The 21197-nt window shown below is 38.3% G+C and overlaps 1 protein-coding gene across 1 annotated transcript in view; it reads right to left on the bottom strand.

Moving 5' to 3' along the window:
• Window positions 1-20255, bottom strand: part of CHM (CHM Rab escort protein) — a 41369-nt gene extending 21114 nt beyond the window's left edge. The window contains exons 1-8 of the mRNA XM_018086445.2: window positions 20246-20255; window positions 19799-19865; window positions 13667-13739; window positions 12437-12561; window positions 8732-9095; window positions 7164-7280; window positions 6399-6519; window positions 4245-4470 (exon numbers count right to left, since the gene is read on the bottom strand). Coding sequence (XP_017941934.2) covers window positions 4245-4470; window positions 6399-6519; window positions 7164-7280; window positions 8732-9095; window positions 12437-12561; window positions 13667-13739; window positions 19799-19865; window positions 20246-20255 — 1103 coding nt within the window. The remainder of the gene's footprint in view (window positions 1-4244; window positions 4471-6398; window positions 6520-7163; window positions 7281-8731; window positions 9096-12436; window positions 12562-13666; window positions 13740-19798; window positions 19866-20245) is intronic.
• Window positions 20256-21197: the final 942 nt, after the last annotated feature.

The raw sequence follows: 21197 nt of genomic DNA, 5'->3' as shown, positions 1-21197 counted from the left end.
AATGAACAGTACCTGAATTTCTCATTAAAATGCCAAATCACACAATTAACAAAGAGAAAACTTCGGTATTTTGCTTACATGTAGAGCCATGACACTCATGAATGGAGTTCATTGAAAAGGGAGTTGCATTCAAGTTTTGATGTATCAATTCTAAGTGCTTATTATAGTCAGGTTTCCTGAAGTGTGGTCTTGATTTCAGACCACTAAAACCTTCTAAGAGATTGTAACAGGGACATAATTGGGAATGTTAAAGGACCTGAGACCACCTCAGAAGCTCTGACACTCGCAGTAGATAATAGTTCACATGTAAGGGCACAAACTGATTATTCATTTTTAAATACATAGAGGAACCCTCCAAATCAATCACACAATCCATCTTATCTCAGCCCGGACTCTTAATCTTCCTGTAAATATGGGGACTGAAAGAGATGGAACTTCTTAATCAGATCTTTCCTCCATCACAAAATTACTGCTGTCACTGTCACTGAGACAAAAATTACCAATTTCAGCTGGAACCTGCAGCAACTGCTAAAAAGGGTGACACTGCCCACCAAACACAGACCCTGTGGAGAACTGAGTGAGGCCACAGAGGTGAGGCCACAACCTCCACTGTCACCCACTGAAAGCACTGGCCAGGAGTGAGGAGAGGCACAACTGAAAGAACTCTTCTCTGAGGAAAATTGAAAATTACAGGCATGCTTGAGTTGAACTGTAAAATAAACTATTTGAAAAAATATTTGGAAAATAGCATTCCAAACACTCCTGAAAATCATAAAAAAACCGAAAGTTTTTTTGCTTCTGAAAAACTGGAAGAAAGGAGATTCAAGTTACCAAAGAGGAATCCTGTAAAGCATGCAAAAGCAACTATGGCCTCATATTCAACAACTCTTTCATACTTTAAAATATCTTTTTTTTTCCTGTTACAAACGAAAATTTGAAAGCTGACAATTTTAACATTAACCTCCTAAATCAGAAAATATTTGGGGTATTTTATAAGGTTTTCTACAACCAGAAAAAAGCTCCATCAAAAATCACACTAAGTATTCTAGCTGTTGTATCACTGACTTTACAGTGATGCCCAATTCCAGCTTTGTTTTGGGGACGTTTGTTCAAGGAAAGGAAAGCTGGGTCACAGATTTGCAACAACATGTCAACAGCAAACTGCAAACCACATCTTGCTTTCCCTGGGTGCCTCAGACATTTTGGTGTCTTACATTTACCACATCATTTTGATATTCCTCAAGAATGAGATATTACTATATTCATTTTTGCTAAACATCAAACCACTGCTACATCATTGGAAAGGAAGAGATAGTTTTGTACCATGAAGTTTGAAGCAAAGGAAGTAGTTAAAGGTCAGTAAAGTTTTGCTGCTTGGAAGAGCACGGGGTTTCCAATGCCCATCCTTGTTCCACTAATCCAATTTGTGGAGACAGAAATCTCACATCTGTACCTCAGCATACTGGGATGTACATTACAGTGACATAAAAGTTTAATTTTCTCTCCTAAACCATACCTGCTTAAACCAATAAAGAACTAACGCTGCCTTCACTCGCTCAGGTGTCGTCAGCAGTTCTAAAACGTTGTGGTGTTTATGCAGAATTCATTTGGGATGCAAGGATGTGACTTCCAAATGCCTTTGGCTCATTCCCATCAATATGCATGTGTGCCATTTATAACAGTAGCCTTGATGAGAACACACAGTGTCACTGGCTGCAAGGAACGCTTAAGAGCTTTACATTAAACAGAATATAGAACAGTGGTGAGAAATCACAGAGCAGGTGACACCTTCCCCTGATAAGCTGGTGATAAAAGCTCTGGGCTGTGATCTATAGGCTCTGTGTCACCACTCTGCTCCCCAGCCTGAGCAGGATTCCTTGGATACAGCTCACTTTCAGGGAGAAATAATCCTGAGGGAAGACCACAGATAAAAATTGTGATTCGTCTCAAAAAATACTGTGAGTGCCTCCTAAACTGTTCCCTTAAAACCAAAGACAATTTAAAAAAAAAAAATTGTATTAGAATCTTTGTAACACAAACCTTTTGAAAGTATAATTACTTCTTGGTTTGACAGATTAATTTGTTTCAACTATTAAAATACCATCTTCATTGTAGGACTTTACATTTTAGCAAAAAAGCCCCTAAAATGCAGCGATCAATGGACATAAATAGAAAGTTGACGCCATCTGAAGAATTCCTGTCGTCATGGAATGATTTTATGATAAGAATATTTATAATACTTCTAGACAGCACTATGGTTAAGTCTTGAAATATATTGCTGTTACAGATCAAAAAACTATATGTGCTGGCTAATGAACAAAATAAAGCCAAAGGAATTTCAAGAATGCAAAAAAACCCTATATGGAGAAAAACCTACAGGGGAAAAATGCAACTAAAATTCTAATTTTAAATATAAATTCACTTCTTTTTCCCAGGTATTTGAAGTCAAGGAAGGCCTAACTGCCCAACCAGTACAATGGCTCTGATAATATTTTGATTTATTAACCTGTTGGTCACATACAGATACCTGGTCTCTTATGAAGTCCATCCATAAAATCCGTGAACACAAGTTCTATTTCACGACTGTATTCAGAGTAGTTGCCTAAAACAATTCCTCTTCACAGGTTGTCTGTCCAACCACCTAATTACACAGATCCACATTTTTTAAAATCACCACATAAACACAGTGTAAGGAGCAGCTGAAAGGCTATTGACAAAAGATGGTACCAAATAACATTTCTGTTCAGTGGAGTACAATTATCCCAGAACGTTTCTATCAACACATAATTGCATCCATCCTACATACAGCCAAACAGGCTCAAGCTGCTAAGGCCATTTTTCTGGCAGTAATTTAAGTACTGTTCTGGAAAAAAGAAACAGAATCTATCAAAGAGACAAGACAGGAAGATAATGCCCAACATCGTGTTGCAAACCAGAATTTAATAGCAGCACATATGTAAAAAGCAGAACTTGTCCACCACAAACAAAGCAGGTAAGAGCCTGCACTGCTATTTAAAGGACTGAGGTACAAATATATCACTCAGCCAAACTGGCCTCACCAGGCAATGCTGCCTTTTTTAACAAAGCTAATGTTTACTTCAGACCTACAGGTTGCCACATTAAAAGCCACATGGAGCAGATGGAAACACTGCCTTGCCAGCAAAAGCAAAGAGGAGAGAAAAGCACCCTCAGCCTTTTGAAAGCCAGTTGAACTGTTGGAAATAACTGAAAATTAAAACTACCTGCCCTTTGTACAGGGATTCCTGATGGCCTCCAAAAGCATGGATCACCAGCTCCACTGCTGGGACCACAGGACACCTCAGGAGTCAGGATAAGGACATTGTCACTTGACCATAGGTAAGTAAAGAGCTTGAAGTGGATCCTCTTTTATCCTGGAATGAACTGGGTTTTTTTCCTTTAATTACTTTCTAAGGCTCAAGCAGTGGAGAACATTTGGCTGCTGTTTGAGATGTCAGAATGTAAAAGTGCAGCCTGTGTGGGGCTCAGTGCAACGGGGCTGCACGGGATCCTCTCTGCTCTTCAATTCATGGGGGGAAGCTTGTGGTCTAGACACATCTACAGAATGATCCCCAAGAGGACAAGGAAATGATTTCACATCAGTTGCCCTGTTTGTACAAGTCTGTGATATAAGAAAGGTGAAAGAATTAGGTTTTGATTCAAATTTAATAATAAACTGCACACGTGGCACTATTTTGCTTCTTTCATAAAAATCCAGCCTATTATTTTATATCTACCTCTAAATGGCAGATGCATTCTCAGCATTAGTTAGAGACACAAATTGACAATGTGTATCTTCCTGCAACTTCAGGGAAGACTCAAAGCACAGATTTTCTCAACCCACCCCAAAGCACAGCCACCCTTTTGGACACACATCACTCTAAATCTCCTCTGCCAGATTTAAAAAGTGAGAGCTACATGTGAGTTAAATTAAGGCTTTCTCATTTCCTAGGACTTATCACCACAGGCAGCCACCACAGCCACCAGCTATTACAAGCTGCATTTGCAATACAATGAAAATTGTTGCAGAGTATTACAGGAGTGACATCTCCAAATTTTTTTTCCCCCTTTTCTTTCTGGAGTGAGAGGAATTTCACGGCCAACGAAAATGTGAAGCACAGAAAACCAACATGAACCTGCAGCAAGAAGATTCCTATTGAATGACATCTATTAGATTACCAAGGAGGTCCTTTTGGGAAGGCATGGATTGGGTAAGTGGGGTTTACCTGCAGAAGCACTGTGGGATCTCCCCTTGCCCGTAGAGAGGGAACAAAAACGGGGTATTGCCGTAGCGGCCAAGGCACTGCAGGAATTTTTTTGTTGCCTGAAGACCTTCCAGAGTCCTGCTCTCAGTCTCTGAAACCATTGCAATGGAGTGAAGGATGAAGTGCTGCAAGCTGGGGGTCAACTTCCTTGTCTGCAAGAACTGAGCAAACGTGCTGCTCTCGTGGTCTGAGGAAAAAGCACATTGAGGTGCAGAGCACAGCATTACTTCTTGTATTGTCCCACATGCTCCCACTCACACAAGTGCCTCTACGTTTCAATAAACAAAAGCAAGTGAGTTTTTCAACAAACACCCTGCTGAAAATGGATCATCCAAGTCAAGGAAGTTCAAGAAATTTACTCCCAGAAGGTGATTTTTCTCACAAGACAGAAATATCACTCCATTAAAATATTTCAAAATACCACAAACCCACTGTGTGGGTCTCCAGACTGTAAATATGGCTTCACCTACTCATTCTGTTAGACTTGATCTAACTCCATCTCCCAATCCTGAGAGAAAAGTCCTGGATAAATTCATAAGGAATTCAGAAACACTTCCATCAATGAAGAGAGCAGTATTATCAAGATATATATTCTGTTCAAGAGTCAACCACTGCTTTACTACAAATGTACCTTACTGCCCTTTGTACAGCCATGCAGTAAGTCATGGAATGACAGGGTCTGGGGCTTTATCATTCTAAAAAAATTCTCAAGTTTTTCCTCACTTCAGCTTCTTACATAACTCTGTATTTTACAGAAAAAAGCTTTAAAAAATTCTTTACTCTCATGAACTTTCCCTATTAAAAGTCTGCCTTCCCACAAATGCAATGATCTCACCAAGAGCAATTTTAAATTTCTGAAGTCTTTACAGTAGCCTAATCTGACTCAAAATATTCCCAACTACTTCCCAGGCTATTTTAAAATGTAGGAACAAAATCTGTCTAACTGTCTCTGGAAGTAAAACAAATCTGATGTTATTTAGGTACATGAATCAATGGACTCATTTAAAATTGATGTGGCGTCTCCTTTTCTTTACTAATAAATTTTCTAAATACCACCTATAATCCTCACTCTGGGAACCTCCATTTCTTCCAGCAGCAGCAAACTGGGATCACCTGTAATCAATAAAACACTTCAGTCTAATGAGTCTTTGCCCTGTCAGGATTTTCTGGAGTTCATTACACTCTCCTTCTCCTAGTCTTACCAGATCTCAGTACTGACTCATTTTCTCTTGCATATGTTTAAAATAATTTTCTCTAATGTTTGTACTAATCTAAGAGTCTTGTTCAACTCTTCAAACCACTGTCCCAACAATTACTTCTCCTTAACACTAGATTCCTGCAAAAATACTGCCTGGTTAAGCTACTGTCAAGTTCCAAAAGCACTGATCTCTTTTGGTCTGAAACTTCAATACCTGAACTACTCCTCTTTCCTCATTCTTTCTTTTTGATAGACTTTTTTTCCTGTGCCTTAGTTTACTTTTAGACTCCCAAGAACTGAGAAAGTCACTTCATTCTTTGAGCACAAACAAAAGCACCTTCCTCCTGTCAGCCAATTTCCCTCTTTGACCTGATGCTCATTATTCTCCACACATTATACCTCAAATCTATTCTGATTTCCCCTTATCTAAGTAAGCCAACAGTTGATAAAGGTACTTTGAACCTGCCCTCTACAACTACAAACCATTAAATTACATTTACTTTCAAAGTTAAAAATTCTATTTTCTCCATTTCTGATTTTGTGGTGGCATATTATGGAGATTTACACAGTATCCAAAAATCAGAAAGAAAAATCAGATGCATGACATTATTTTAAAAAATACCTGGGAGGGGGAGGAAATACCTAAAAATGATAAAAAGCAATTGGCAACCTTGATGTAATATATAATTTTGCTGTTAAAGAAAAATGTAAATAATAAATGATGTGGGAACTAGAAGAGCAAGTGCTTAAGTAGAAGAATTTAACACCAAAGTGAAAAGGTCATGAAAAGGTCAAAGCATACTTTGAAAATGAATCCATAAAAATAAACCATGTGAAAACACAGGAGAGCTCTCAAAATTGTGCCTCACTGAAAGAACTGCTAAGAAGGGATTGTGCCCTATTCAAGGAGACACTACCTTGGTATTCCTCAGGGTGCTGTTCATAGTCCAAACAAAATGTCAGGAATTTCATTAGCATTCTCTTCTCCACCATGGTGAGCTGTCTGCTGTTGAACACATCTGCTCTAGAACAAGGCACCTGCAAAATATTTGTTAATAACTTCAGATGTAAAAGCATCAAGTAACATCAGTCTGAATACCTAACAAATATTTTAGATTACTGTAGTTATTTTTGTACAGATTTCTTTGTTATTTTCTATTATAACTATAATAAAAGTTACCAATTCTCTACCATAAGAATATTTTTAAATCTTTTTCAGCCTCTTCTCTTTTTTATTTCCCTTCAGTTTCACTTGCATCTCTGACTGCAGAGTTAATCAGCAGAGTTTGTATTAATTAACTGTTCCAACATCTCCTGTTGCCATTACCACACTGACTTCTCTTGTAAGTAGCAGAGACACAAATCAAGTCTATGCTATGAATTTTAAAACCTAAACCATATGAATTTTTAAGAATTAACTGCCAAGTCAATCATGGCTTAAATATTTAGCCTGAGGCAAAGATTTATGTCAATATACTGGACTGCACAATCTTATTTTAGTTTGGGTTTTATTAATATTTACATATAACACACGCAAACACCTTTTCTTTCAGAAATTAAATAAAAACGAGAATTAAGGCAAAATACCAGCTTCTTGTTACAAAATTCTCACCACACCAATTTCAAGCTTCTTGACTGTCCAAAGATGAGATTAAACCCAAGCAGCAGTCATTTCCCAGTACCTGTTCCACCTTCCCTTCCCGGAAGGCCAGAATTCGCGTGGCATTCTTGAACTCGGCGTATCTGCTCACGTTGGACTTAATGAGAAGGTCAATTAACAGACCCCGGGAGAAAAGCAACTGCACAGGGAGGAGAGAGAAAAGGGTGAGCAAAGAGGGTCAGTGAAGTTCCTGATGCTGTTTGTGTAAATCCTCAGTAGCTGTTCCCTAAGTTACCCGAAATCATAGTGTCACCTTTTCCACAGGTAAATTCCATAACCCCCAGTTAAGGTTTAGTCACTTCTGTTCTGTTAGTTTATACTTGGCTATATTTACTCTTTCTATAAGCTACAAATATACAGTGAAATACAGAAGGGACAGAAATATAACTACGAACTGAAGATGTTTGTCTGGATTGAAAAGTCTTGTGGTCTTGAGTAACAGAATTTGCAAGATGACACAGGAATTTTCCAAATAAAGGTTTACTGGAACACCAGTGAGGACACTACAAGGAAGCCTCTGTCCCTGAGCCAGGGAAACACCAGTGCAAACTCCTGGTCTTGTCCTGCTGACTGTTCTTGTGCCTGAATTTCTGGAATTTGCTGCAATTAACACTGTGTCACACAGGGCGACAGAAAAAGCATAAAATAGAATGATCTGCTCAACCACTGTCCCCTGACTGGTGTTTCCATGATGTCCTTGCAATGATCCATGGAAGTGGGATCGACATTTGGAACATAAAGTTTGCATCTTATAGTGTCTTCACAAAGAATTTAATGAACTATTGAAACTTTCTTTTCCAATTTCCAGAGGTTTGAAAAATCTTTTCATGCAGAATATGTAAAATTAAGCATCCAGCTTTGAAAAAACTTCCCTGTATGGCAGAGTACACATACAGGCTAAAGCACAGAAGAAAAATTTCCACTGAAGTACAGTTTTCAAGGCCACATCCAAATACTCTGAAGCATATAAACAGCAGATTTTAGAGTTAAAACAGCACGACACATATGTCAGACTAATAGTTTCTCTTCTAAGTAAAATGCACACCAGTAGGAATTAAACACATTAATAACTAATTTTAGTCACCTTGTATGCTATGGATTAACTGTAATTACTTGTTCCTTCCAGTAAAATTTATTACAGTTCAGTGTTTTAGTCTGAATACAGAGAAGTAATGAGAGTTTCATGGGAAAGTCAAACACCCAGGAAGCATTCCAAGAGGAAAATTATTTTGCATTTTAAAAAGATCCAAAATCCACATGTATATTGATTTTCCTTGTTTAAAAATCTAATTTTTTAACGGTACTATTTAAAAGGAGCAATTTTGCAGGTATTACTTAAGTACTAAATTTCATAAAATTCACTTTTATGGAGATATTTCTGAGCTACGTTTTATGGTCTCTGGTTATAAACAAACACTTCAGAACATACATTAAACAGCCATTTGTTTTAAGGATAGCAAGTCTTGTTTACATCTGAAGATTGCCTCAAAGGCACTGTGTCACTCTCCTCAACATTAAAGATTTTCTTAAAATTTCAGCAATTCAAGCAAAGTAAATGTACTTCCATGAAAAAAGTCACTCAGTTCCTACCTTGGAAACTAAATCGATATTAAACCTTCTGCCTTCTCGGACAATTTGGGAATAGGTAATTTTCTTTGGTTCTTGGGTGGGAGTTTCTGAGGGTGCAGCTTCTGTCTGTCCCACTTCCAGAGTGGACTCTCCAGGAGAACTTTCAGTCCCAGAGGTGGTTCCTGCCCCATTCCCTTCCGTGGCACCCTCTGGCTCTGTGCCCGTGGCCAGCTCTGGCTCCCGGCTCTCCAGCTCTGGGCAGGGGCTCTCCACTGCTGGACACTCTTTCTCTGATTCCAGAGAAACTCCCTTGGCACCAGAGGCTCCAAGGACAGGCAGCTTTGGCAGTGCACCAGCTTCTTCAACACCTTCAGCTGAATCCTGACTGATTAAAAACACAAGGGGGGAAAAGTCTTGAGGAGTCTTAAAAATTTTTTTAAAGTTTTGAGTCAGTGCCAGAATGAAAACCTCCAGCATTTCTAGGAAAAGCATTAGAATTTCTTTATCCTGACCAAAACAGGTGTACCCCCCACTAAAGAACTCTGGTTCTTTGACTGCAAAGCTGTAATTCAAGAGGACTTTTTTTATTGAGAAAAAAAAGAACAACAAAAATTTGGGTTCTTATTTTACACGTACTCAAAAGGAAAATCAAGACCCTCACGGTGAAACAGCACACAGCTACAGAAACAACAGAAATGTAATATTTTAAAATAGGAACAGTAAAGCAATTTGATTTGGTGTTCCCTACGGATTAAAAACACCTTTGAAACTGAAATACAAATATGCATTAAGGTGGGATACTGTAAAAACCAAGCTCAAAGAGAAACAGAAGTGTTTTGCAGGCTGAGCCTCCTTTGCAGGCACAACCCCAGCAGAACCAGGCCACTTTGACCCAAAATGTAAGTAAAATCTTCAAATTCCTTTTTCAGCTCTGCCCTTGCATTCTAATTAGCTGTTGAATACTTGTTTTTATCCAAGTGTTCCAAATTTGTGCTGTGGCTGAAGGCAGCCACTCACAGGAGGGACATTCCCAAACAACATTTTCTCTGCATAGGCCAGTTCCTTTTCACAACATTCCTTTAAAATTCCCCTTATAAAGCAGCCCTCCACTTTTAATCTCATCTACTCTTTTTATCCTGCTCTTCAATGACACCTACCTTAGAAAGTAGTACTTTTGAACTTGGTTTAGTTTACACTACCAGCTGAGATGAATCAAATCAATGTCATTGTAAGTGAAAGGACTTCAGCAATAATTCCACACTATCTTTTTATCTTTATACTACAAGCCATTAATGCACTGAATAAACAATTTAATCTTAGCTGAAAACTAATGAACTATGATTTTAAAGGTGACCTGCAAACACAGAGCACCAAATTTCACTAACAAGATGGTTAAAATTCAGGGGACAGCGAGGAATTATTCAGCAAACACACCAAAATGCTCCCTCACACACCTGCAGCCTCACAGTCAGATGGAGGGGGCAGGATTTCTGTTCACAAGGAACAGGTTGCTCCTCACTTGGGAACTGAGGGACCCATGGAAAGTTTGGAAGGAGGATCAGCTTGGGCACAGCCACCAGGAAGCACTTACCTCCTGACTGGAGTAAAATACTGCCCTGGGAAACACAGGAACTGCTACAAGGAAGCACTAACGAGAGAAGTCTGCTGCTGTACATTAATTATGTCTTCTTGCTTCCTATTGCAAGCATTAAATAATTATAAAATATCAAGGAAAGCTAAGCACTTTGCCAAATGGTTTGTAAAAAAGTTATCTCTGCAACAAATAAAAATGGAAGTCAATTAAATTTTTAGGTTCTGTTTGGATTTTGGATTTTATTTTTCAGGAATTTAGAACATAGTGTTTACGAAAACTGCAAAAGCTCTTGCCATTAATGCAATATCTAAGAATGAAACTTTTATTTAACTCATCCTAAGCCTTTTTATAACACAAAATTTCAGAGGAAGGTTTTCTTTCTTCCTTCTTCCAGTCTCAATGTACATTTCAATCCCATTTTAAACATACTCGATTATTACTTTTTCAAAGCAAAATAAACTTGGATTCATAATACATTGTATTTTTCTATATCACTCTGAAAAGCAGAGCAACAGAAATGTTATGCTTACATATTTTAAATCTCTATTCACTTCCCATCAAAGAATACGTAAATCTCCACGATTTGCAGCTCTACACTTCTTATAATGAAAGCCTAAAAACTGTATATAATATAAATTCATGACATCCTTCCTATAGGAACAAATATCTCTGAATAATGTAAGAACTGTCTATAAAAATTACTCAAATTGAACTTCTGTACAGACAATTCTTCTCCTAATTCAGAAAAAAATAATACATCTGCAGACAAATTGTTGTGTAAATTTAGAATATTATCTTCCACCATTCATCAATTAATGGTACTAACAAAGGAATATCTTAAAATGAATGTGTCTTATTAATGCCTTGTAACAGCAACCCCTTCAGATAGGTCAAATGAAAAATTGCCAACCAGCTGGTTAATTTATTCAGCACAGGTGTTCACTATTTATTTTTCAGCCATTTGCCTTTTTTCAATACAGCTTGTTGTAGACACAGTATTCTTTTCCTTTGATGGATGCACTTTGTTCTAAGGCCATTCATTTCAGACTTGCACTGTGTATATTATACTGCTACCCAGCTGTTTATTCTTTCAAAATAAATGTTTAATGGTTACTTCACAGGAGTTATAAAAGTTAAGCAAAAACAACAGAATTCAGCCAGAACATGTAAATTGTCAGATACACAGTAAGTGACTTTCTCAGAAAGTTTTGAGTTCTTTTGGAGAACTTTTTCTTTGCTAGGTTTATTAATCTTATCATTGTTCCCTGTGGCTTTGGGGGTTTTTTTGGTGATAACCAAGACAGACAGCTCTGGACTGCTGAGCTGAGTTAAATCCTTAAAAGAATCTCGTGGTTGGTCCTGACTCGAGTATAATCTCACTTCTCCAAAGTGTGAAATCTCAGTGCTTGGGGACTCATTTGTGAGCCAGATATCAGTCAAAAATCATACACAAAGTTAAGAGACTATGACGCCTTTAAATCTCATTTACTACTGCTTCTGAACAATATTTATTATGGCAGCAGGTTTACAATTACAAGATTCAAGTGATATTTCTTTCAAACAAGCATTCCATTTTCTATGCAGTCAAGCAGCCATTACTGTGCAGCTGAACCCTGGAAAAGTCTGAGTCTGTGACCTTCAGATTGCATCAGTCTAATTCACACCTTTTTTTTCCCCTACTTATGATGTTTACAGGAAGAAATACATGTTTCTGTACAAGTATCTGTCCACATTTCATTTAGCTACCTAAGGGATTTTCTAAGGGATTCAAGGTTAAACTTACCTAACTATCAGAAAGAACCTCTCAGGAATTCAGAAGTGTTCAGTTCAGTGCAAAATCCAGAAGATGAAAATGATAAATAAATACATAGTTCAGTTAATTAAATTTATATTCAGTGGATTTAACCTCAGTAAGTTAAATCCCTTGCATATAAAAAGGACAGAAAGCAAATATTCCTTTATCACTTTAGCACAATGGAGTATTTCACAGTTAAAATCCATTTGTGTTCCTGTTCTTGTGTACTTAGTTCATTCTACATGTGTGTGGCGAAGTGCTTGAAGCCAAGAGCACAATATGATCATTTCCCTCTGGGCATATAAAATTAGTCACACATTTCTATATTTCTACTTACTCTCCAAAACAGAAATCTTCTACATGTTGAATAGTTTTATCCTTCCTGCTCAGAGGAATGGCTTCTTCACCCTCAAGGATCAGTTTTTTCCAGTCTTCACATTCATCACCGAGATCCGTCTTTTGCTTACAAAGAACAATTATACAATTACACGTCGTACTGTGTGAGCTGTTCTTGAGCTACAAGTCTCTGCAGTCCCAAATAATATGTACCATCTAATATAAGAAAAAGATCATAATGTTTTTTCTGTTCAGATTTTGGAGTTAAAACAATAAAGCTGCTTGCTGTATTGCAGCAGGCCAACATTTGTACTACAGGACTAACTCTAGTAATCTGAAAACACAGTGTGAAATGGAATACAAGCTTTAGTAGTGAGCTGAAGGTAACTTTGAATACTATCTACTAAGGTTTGCCACAGCCAGGTTAGATCCAAATTTTGTGACAAAACTATTTGAATGGAGACCAAATGGAAAAACACCAGTGATTTGGGTATTGTATCAATCTGCCCACACAGGAATCTCTAAATCATGTAGCAGAACTCTGAGAATATGAAGTTCTGTCACTGAGCAACTCCCCTGATTATACCAGGAGGCAGCACAGTGGAATGAGCAGGGATAAGACTGAGCTGAAACACTTCCATCTTCTACGGCCCAACAGGCTCTGAACGCCTCTGTAAATAACAGGAACAGGCAGTTGCTAATACAGCCCAAGTGCTCCATCTCCTAAATAAATATCCTCTTCAGGAGATTTCTAGTGGATTGTCATGAATTAGATAAACTTTGGTCATTGAAAAATACACTGTCAGCATTAATCTTTTTGTCCTGGTTACGGGACATTTCAATGGAAGGATCCAGTAGAGAAGAATCAGCTGAATGCAAACGAGAAAACCAGAAGGGACTGAAACATCAGGGAGTGGAAAATAATCAAACAGGAAAGGGAAAAGACCAGACAATAGTCTGGTGGGTTCTATATAAATTCAAGAACTCAGAAAGTATGACTGAGCACAAGACTGGTCTCAGTAATGTGAACAACCCAGGCACAGCAGAGCCTCAGAGTGCCAGGCCAGATGGGTAAGGCTCAACCAGTAAAGCTGGAAACTAGAAACCCCTTTGATCTGTCAAATTACCAAAGAAAAAGAGCATTGTGGTGATTTGTCTTGTAATAAATCATGCAAACAACACAGATTTAATGTTAAGGAACACTAAAAGAAGTCATTGAAGAAATTTTTACCTGATTTTCTTTAATCCAGGATAATAACCCTGAAAAACTAAAGCTGGCCCAGTTTCCACCATAGTAATTTCTCCTGTAAAGAAAAAGAAAAAAAAAACAACAGAAAAACTTGATGGACAGATAAAACACAGCCTTTCCACATTAAAGAAAAAACAACAAAGTTTGAGACATTCAAAACATTTTCCATGACAGATTTTTCAGATGCAGAATACATAAAAATTGGTATCTCACAACTCTGAATGAGATGCAAAATTTCCCTTTTTCCTCATTTGTATCCCTCTCCGACCAAACAGACTATGGTCCAAAATCAAAGTATTTAGGGGATAAATTGATAATGCTGAGAAAAGCACATGTGAGGAAAAAGAAAGTACAGGTAATTCTGCTTCTTGGACAAGACTGACCCTCTTACCCATTATGTCAAATAAAGGAAAGTTCACTTTACTGTTTATCTGCTGAATGGATTTTGCCTATTACAGCCTGTGAAGATGCTCTGGCAAAATTCTTACTGAACTCCATGTACTGCAGGTGGAGCCAAAGGAACTGATTTGTACAAAATGATCATCCCTCCCTGAGCACTTCCCAGTTTCTATTTACCACCTTCTTGCTTGAAAAAGATTAGTTTACTTCTTTTACATCACAGAAAATTAATAGTTCAGTTATTAATCAAAGAAAGTCTATGCTCACCTTTTTTAAAATGTTCTATCAACATTTCTGTAAACATCAGTCAGATTAAGTTAGCTTTTGTTGTCATGCACAGCACATCCTAAATATTTAACAACTCCGAGAGAAAAAACAAAAGAGCAATTACATTTTAAAAAATCACCAGTTCTTGCAAAGTAAAACAGTCATTTCAGGATTTAACTCTGTTTTCTGGCACTGTGAGCTGACAGTTCAGAAGCCTGAAAGACACCAAAAATACCCTCCTGAAGGGTTATCTAATGTTACTGCAAACACTGAAAAAAAATAAAATTAAATTTAGGGAGGAAGATGGGCTTGCATTTCACAGAATAATGTGAAGGCTGTTAAATCAAATGATCTTAAAATCTTATCATATAACTTCCTCTGCTTCTGAACTGTGGAGCTAAGTGTGGTTAACAGTGCACAGCTGAATTCAGGTTAGATTCTCCTGCCTGGATTTACAATGGGATGTTTTTGACAGGGCTGATCTGCCCTGACAAAGACTTCATTAGGAGTGTCAGCCCCGCTCCAGCACCAGAGGGTGATGCTCTGGACCACGCTGCTTACTTAGCATATGAAGGACAGATGTCTGCTGAGCAGGGCCTAATTGCTCCTGACTACAAACTGACCTAAAAAAGTCTTTCAGCTCCTGCAAGGCAACAGTGAAGAACATAAATAGGACATCTTGTGCAAAGACAACAAAATCTGGCATCCTCTGAGTAAAGGTGGCTCCAACGACACAGTGTGGTGTCCCAGAGCTGGGGGCACCGGGACCAGACCCTGCAGTTTGGCCACTCCAAGCACCACAGCTCCATCTGCAGATGGTTTCCAACCAGAAATTCCATTCCTCTTTAACAAGGAGCTCATCCTTACCTTGCTGTGTGAATGACATGGGTGAGCTTAAAAAGTACTGCTGTTTGGTGTCACACAGAACACAAAGCAACGAGGATTAAATCTATTAAACACCCAATTCCGTCAGATTCCAGCCTGGAAACCAGTCCCTGGTAGTTGCATGCTGTGATCATCTCCAGCTTTGTCTGACCTGTCAATGGTGCAGGTGAACTTCTTGATGCTTGTTAAGATTCCATAGAATAAAAAGTTCAATATCCCTGTATCATCCATCACTTCTGGGATTTCCAAAAAACACAGGCACAAAGATTTATTTTTAAGGAAATCTGCTGCTTTAGTTGCAAGTTTCTTGAATATGGAATACAATCTGGCTGTCAGAGCAAGCAAGGCCATTGATCACCAAAATCACAGAAAACACCTGCCTAAAATTAAGAGTGGGTTTCTTGAACCTACACCAATAAAAGCCATACATATTTAGAATATTTAATAAGTTACAGCTCTCAGTAAGAGAAATGAATATGTTATCTTCACAGGAAGTTACATAAGTTTATTTGTGAGCACCCTTTTCAAGTTCAATATCATCTTCTCCTTAAGAAGCAACTTCCAGGTTTTTTTTTATCCTGGAATTTTAATTAGTTTCCCTTGCCTTACATGATGAATCAGATTGCTTAATTTTCTCAACTGAAAACACTACAGGAAGAAGACAGACAAGACATGATTACTGACATAATGAGCAAAGTTTTTAGCAAAAATCTTGAGGAGGAATTCTGAAAAGAGCTGACTAATGGTTTTACAATTAGGGGTCCTTTGTAACCAAACATTTTTGTTATAATTGCCCTGAAGATGAACTGAGGAATTCCTTAAAGTAATGGTGAAGATCAAAGCCTAATTAAAGCTAAAATATTGTCCCAAAATCTCAAGGACTAAAATCCTCTCTTCTTTTGCTCTACTAGCAAATTACAAAGATGGATATTCTCTCCCTTTTTTTAGGGTTATAATTCAATTATCCTCTAACTAAGAAAGGAAACATTTTGAAGGAGTAACAGCAGAGGCAGAAACTATTTTTTCTACTAAGTTAGAGCACAGATGTTTTCCTACCATACAGTACTTCCTAGGTTATATTTGCTCAAAACTCCTCCTGTATTACCTGGGCTTTCACCTGAATTACAAAACTGCTGCTTTCCCTCCATGTTTTTCAAATCTTGTATCTGTAGTTTAGTGTCAATAGAAGAACTACTGAAGCCATTTGGCAAAGTTTTGGAAATGCAGCCCAAGTACCAATTCACCGCTGCAAAAAGCTTAATTCTCTCTCCTCCTACATTAGCTTGTGACTTTTTTCTCAGTTATTAACACCATTTTCCTTCAAATTCTTCAAAAGAATTTGCAAATCCCAGTCCAGAACACCGAAACCACAAATTGTTTCCAACTGATTAACAATCTCGGAATCTGAACCAAGAGAATATCTAACGTGTTCTTTTGAAGGCAGACTGCAATTTGAGAAAGTGGCCACTTGTGAAAGCAGGAGAAACACGAGTCAATAGAAGTGAGAACTGGAAAAGCCTTTCCTGGCCCGTGCCTGTTCCCAGGCCATGTCACAACCGCCAGGGCAGAGCACTCAGAGCTGGTGATGGCTGGAGAAAAGCTGCTGATGCCTCACAATTGTGCCCAAGAGCTGCCTCTCTGTGTCCATCCTGCATCTGATCTTCCAGAAAGAAGTCCTGACCCATCAGAGCTGCTGTCTTTTCCAAAGGAAGTTACTGCCACATCGATTTTAAGGAGCTGAACACAAAATGACTTATGTTTCAAACCCATAAAGTTGCCTGTGCTACCTATTAAGAACACAGTCAAATGTATGAAAAATTCCCATTCTGGCAGAGGGATCGTGTTGAGGAGCATGAGAAGAGGACTGCACTTCCTGGCCTTCCAGGAGGAAGGGTTTAACCCAAACAGCTCAAGATCCTCCAGCCCAACAAAAGGGTGATGGTGGCAGCCACTTGTGCTACATCACGTTATATCCTGGGATATGAACGTGACCATGGACCAGCTGAGACCATCTTACTAATACCTTTGGAGATCATATCCTAAATCAAAATAGATATAAAACCAACTTTTTCAAAAAAGGTCAGAAGATACCAGAATTAAGGATGTTTTGCCTAGTTTTGGTTACTGAAATTAAAGAATTCCTTTATTTTTCTTGCAAGAAGCTGACCTGCTTTAAAAAGCAACCTTTTTGCTCTCTGGTTGCTGTACTCACACAGCTCCCTCATTTCAAGATCCAAAAGAAGGCTGGATGAAGACACAAGGTTCTCTTACAACATACATTTTACGAGTTCTGAAAAAAATGAGATAGACTGTCTAACAAGGTGTGGAACAAACTACAAAGCAGGTATCTTGGAGGGGGGAGGTACAGGGAGAGGGCCCAGCACACTTTTGCGTGCTCAGATGGGAGAATTTTGGACACAAGGAACACTCAAGTAAAGTAAGGTCAAAAAATAAGGTGCCAAGAAGCAAGACATGCCCAGGTTACTCTAATTCTCGTTGAAGAGAAGTTAAAATTCTGCATCTTGACATTCCTTTGCCTCTAATTAAATTCTACATGAGAAGATGAATAAGTCAATGAGGAAGGACATAGATAATAAAAATACAGCCTACAGATCCTGTATTCTAGCCGCTGAAAATCAAACACAAGAGGTAGCAAAGCATCCTGACCTTGAACTGCCCCATCCTCAGTATCCAAACAGAGATATAATTATTACAGAGATATAATTGTAAGAGGCAAATAAGCAAAGGACCAAAAGTAGAAACTTTAGCAAACTGTTAGGAGAAAGTCCTTTGCATAAGCACAATTAGTATGGGAAGTATATTCACTTCAAGTAATCCACTTTTAGTCTTGATCTACCTTTCTTCGGCAACTCCGAGTTTAAACAAAGTGCCAATCTCCACATTTTAAATTGCAAATTACTTTTCTAAATCACTTAACAAATATCCTTGAAATTTCACATGTCAACAGCTCATTAATATCTACAGTAAATGTAGCTCTCTGAAAAGAACCACAGATTTTATGTTTATTGAGACAGATAGCTGGCACAGAGAAATAGAGCTCCTTCAATTACTAGTTGGCAGAAGCTAACTTCAGTTTAAAATCAGTCTGCAGGAATTTATGGCAACACTGCAGTGAAGTGACTATTTTGAATAAGATTAGCTACTGCTGATGGTGATGCTTGGACAGTGTTTATAAATCAAACTTAGAACTTAGTATTTTATAACAGGCCACTTCAAAACTATCTCCCATAATCACCTATGCAGTATATTATGATAAATGCAAACATGGTTGGGGATTAAAAATAATAAAGTGAGGTACACGAGGTAATGAGTGCAAGTAAACTGTAAACAAAGACTTTATGCATATATATTTTCAATACCTTGTGCTCAACTTAACTCAGAGTTTTGTAGGGAACAACAGATTAATAACAGTAGCACACCTAACATAAGCATTTCAGTAACCCCAAATCTCATTTCCTTGTACCCTGCGAAGATTTTAAATTCATGATCCTTAAAGAAGGAAAATCATACATTGTTAAACAGTGATATTCTGAATATAAACAGCTTTTTTGGTTGACGAATTTTCAATTATACTGTTACCTCAGTAAAACAAAACTTGAAAATTCATCTAGAAACGAGTATATTAAACCAGATCAAGTAAGTAACAATAAAATGTTTTAATTCAGATGAATCTCTGGCAACCTTTCCAAGACTCAACTTTTCATTTAGAATTCAAATGGCATCAGGTGCTGGTTTTCTGTTGGTTTTGGAGGCTTTTTTTGCAAGAACACTTAAACACAAAAAGCAGATGGCCTGAAATGCTTCCCTCTTTATGGAGTTGGGGTTTTACAGTTAAACATTTCTGTTTTTCTTGGCCGAGGTATGGATTCTAGACCATGATCCAGGAAGCACATACACCAATTAAAGGGGCAGCTATTAATATGAGGGAAGAACACCTTGGTTAAGAACACCTTTTCCTGCACTAGAGTTGGGAAACAACTCCACAGGAGAAAGGCATCAAACGTGGAGGACTTCATTACAAAAGCACGTGTGAATGTAAATAAGCACATTTAAGTGAAACAGTAATGAACAAAATCTGTATTCCACTGTTCTAATTGCTGCTCCTGTGAATCTTCTGAAAGCTCTCCATCAAAGCTAAAACCAGGCATGGCTAAAAGAAACCCAGGGGCTCACATTATTACAGACTTTGATAGCCAATGAAAATAAAATGCTGAAATAACAGAAGTTATTCTCACCAAACAGAAAGGGATAATTAGTGTCAGGAATGAGAATGAAGGGCACTAAAGCTGTGACCATTCCTGCCTGTACCACAGAAGGAGCAATCACAGCATCCTTCACCACAGCACTGATCTTCCAAATTCCTGAGCCAGCAGGCAAAAACTGCCTGTTCTGTTGGTGGAAATAACACCCCAAAATAAGGCAGAGACAGAAGTATAACGTTCCTTGATGCCAGATGAACACAAGAGAAGCCCTGCAGCACTCACTGGCACAGACACAGCCACAGTTCAGTTCTTAAACAGAGGCATTACTGGAGTCACTTACGAATCCACGTGAAGAACTCTCTGGCCACTTCTGGCACACGCTGCGGCAACAATGGATTCAGGCAAACCTGGAATGACACCGGCAGGTTTTAGTACTCAGTATGCCAAGATATATTAAAAACTGAAATAAAAGTAGAACTTGGTCAGAAGCAGGCAACTCAAACAACAGAAATCTTACTATGTGAGTCATTGAAATTTTTAACAGTCTCGTGCTACTGAAATAATGAACACTATTTTGTGTTAATATTTTCTTATGACGCTCTTGAACGCAAGAAACTTTTTTGTTTAGTAACTGTATGACACGTGACTTGCAAACACTACTGAGTTAAAGCTTGGCACCAGCGTTTTCTCTAGAAACCTTGTGATCATAAACAGATTGAGCACTTGCCAGCACACTGATACCCAAATTCTCTGTAACTGCATCCCTCCTGATGCAGGCAGGTATTACCTGAGGGCATTTTTGTGTATTTTTGTTCACTTCCAAGTGACTGACATAAAGACTGTGGTTGTCCTTAAAGTGATATCCCTATAGAAATCTCCTATGTCATGCAATTATACTGTGTCAAATCAGTATGTCTTCACCACACTTAGAAAAAATTACATAGTAAAAAAGCACACCAAAAGGCTAGTGATATTTCTCTACCAGCAATACATGCTTGGGGTGGCACAGGATCCCATTTGGAAGTCTAATAAAGAAATGAGGCTGTTCTGTAATGCCTATTCCCACTCAGCAGATTTCCCAGGCCCAGCTGGATGACTGGGATCTCTGAGCACGTTCAGGAGAGCAGGACAGCTCACAGGATAAGGAGCTGCACGGCACTAACTCCCCTGGAATCTCTTTTTAAATGATCTATTGGCTGTTTAAGCAGGTAATTCAGTAACAGAGATTAAAACTCTAAGGGGCTGGTATTAGGAGACACTTAGGCCACGTCTTCAATTAAGGGATGAGATTAAACAAAGTGAAAGGAGTTGTGGCTGATCTGATTTACAGCAGCACCAGGAGCAGCTGCTCCAGTGCAACTGCAGACACAGAACTGCAAGTGGAAAAGTCAGGCATGGGAGAGCACAGTTTCTTTTTTGGCTTGCTTCATGACAAACATCATCTCTGGCAGAATTCCAGGCCTATTCCAGCAATCAGTTTCTTCAGAAGGAATACTGATTTCACATACAAATAAATCCTGACATTACCAGTGTGATGATTCATTTAAAACACAACGCAGTAGTTAAAGGTTACTGAATAACTCCCTACTACTTGTAAGGCAGCAGTTTTCACTTACTTAGAGTAAGAAGCTGTTAGACTTTAATGGGATATTAAGCACAATTTAGCCCTCACAGAGACACGAATAAATAATTTTAAATGGCTAAGCTAACCTTTATTAATACTAGAACCTGAAATGCAG

The sequence above is a fragment of the Manacus vitellinus genome, unplaced genomic scaffold (genome assembly GCF_001715985.3).
Source record: "Manacus vitellinus isolate BGI_N305 unplaced genomic scaffold, ASM171598v3 scaffold_95_pilon, whole genome shotgun sequence".
Lineage (NCBI taxonomy): Eukaryota > Metazoa > Chordata > Aves > Passeriformes > Pipridae > Manacus > Manacus vitellinus.
Note: the sequence above shows the minus strand (reverse complement) of the source record. Positions and strands in the feature narration are given on the sequence as shown.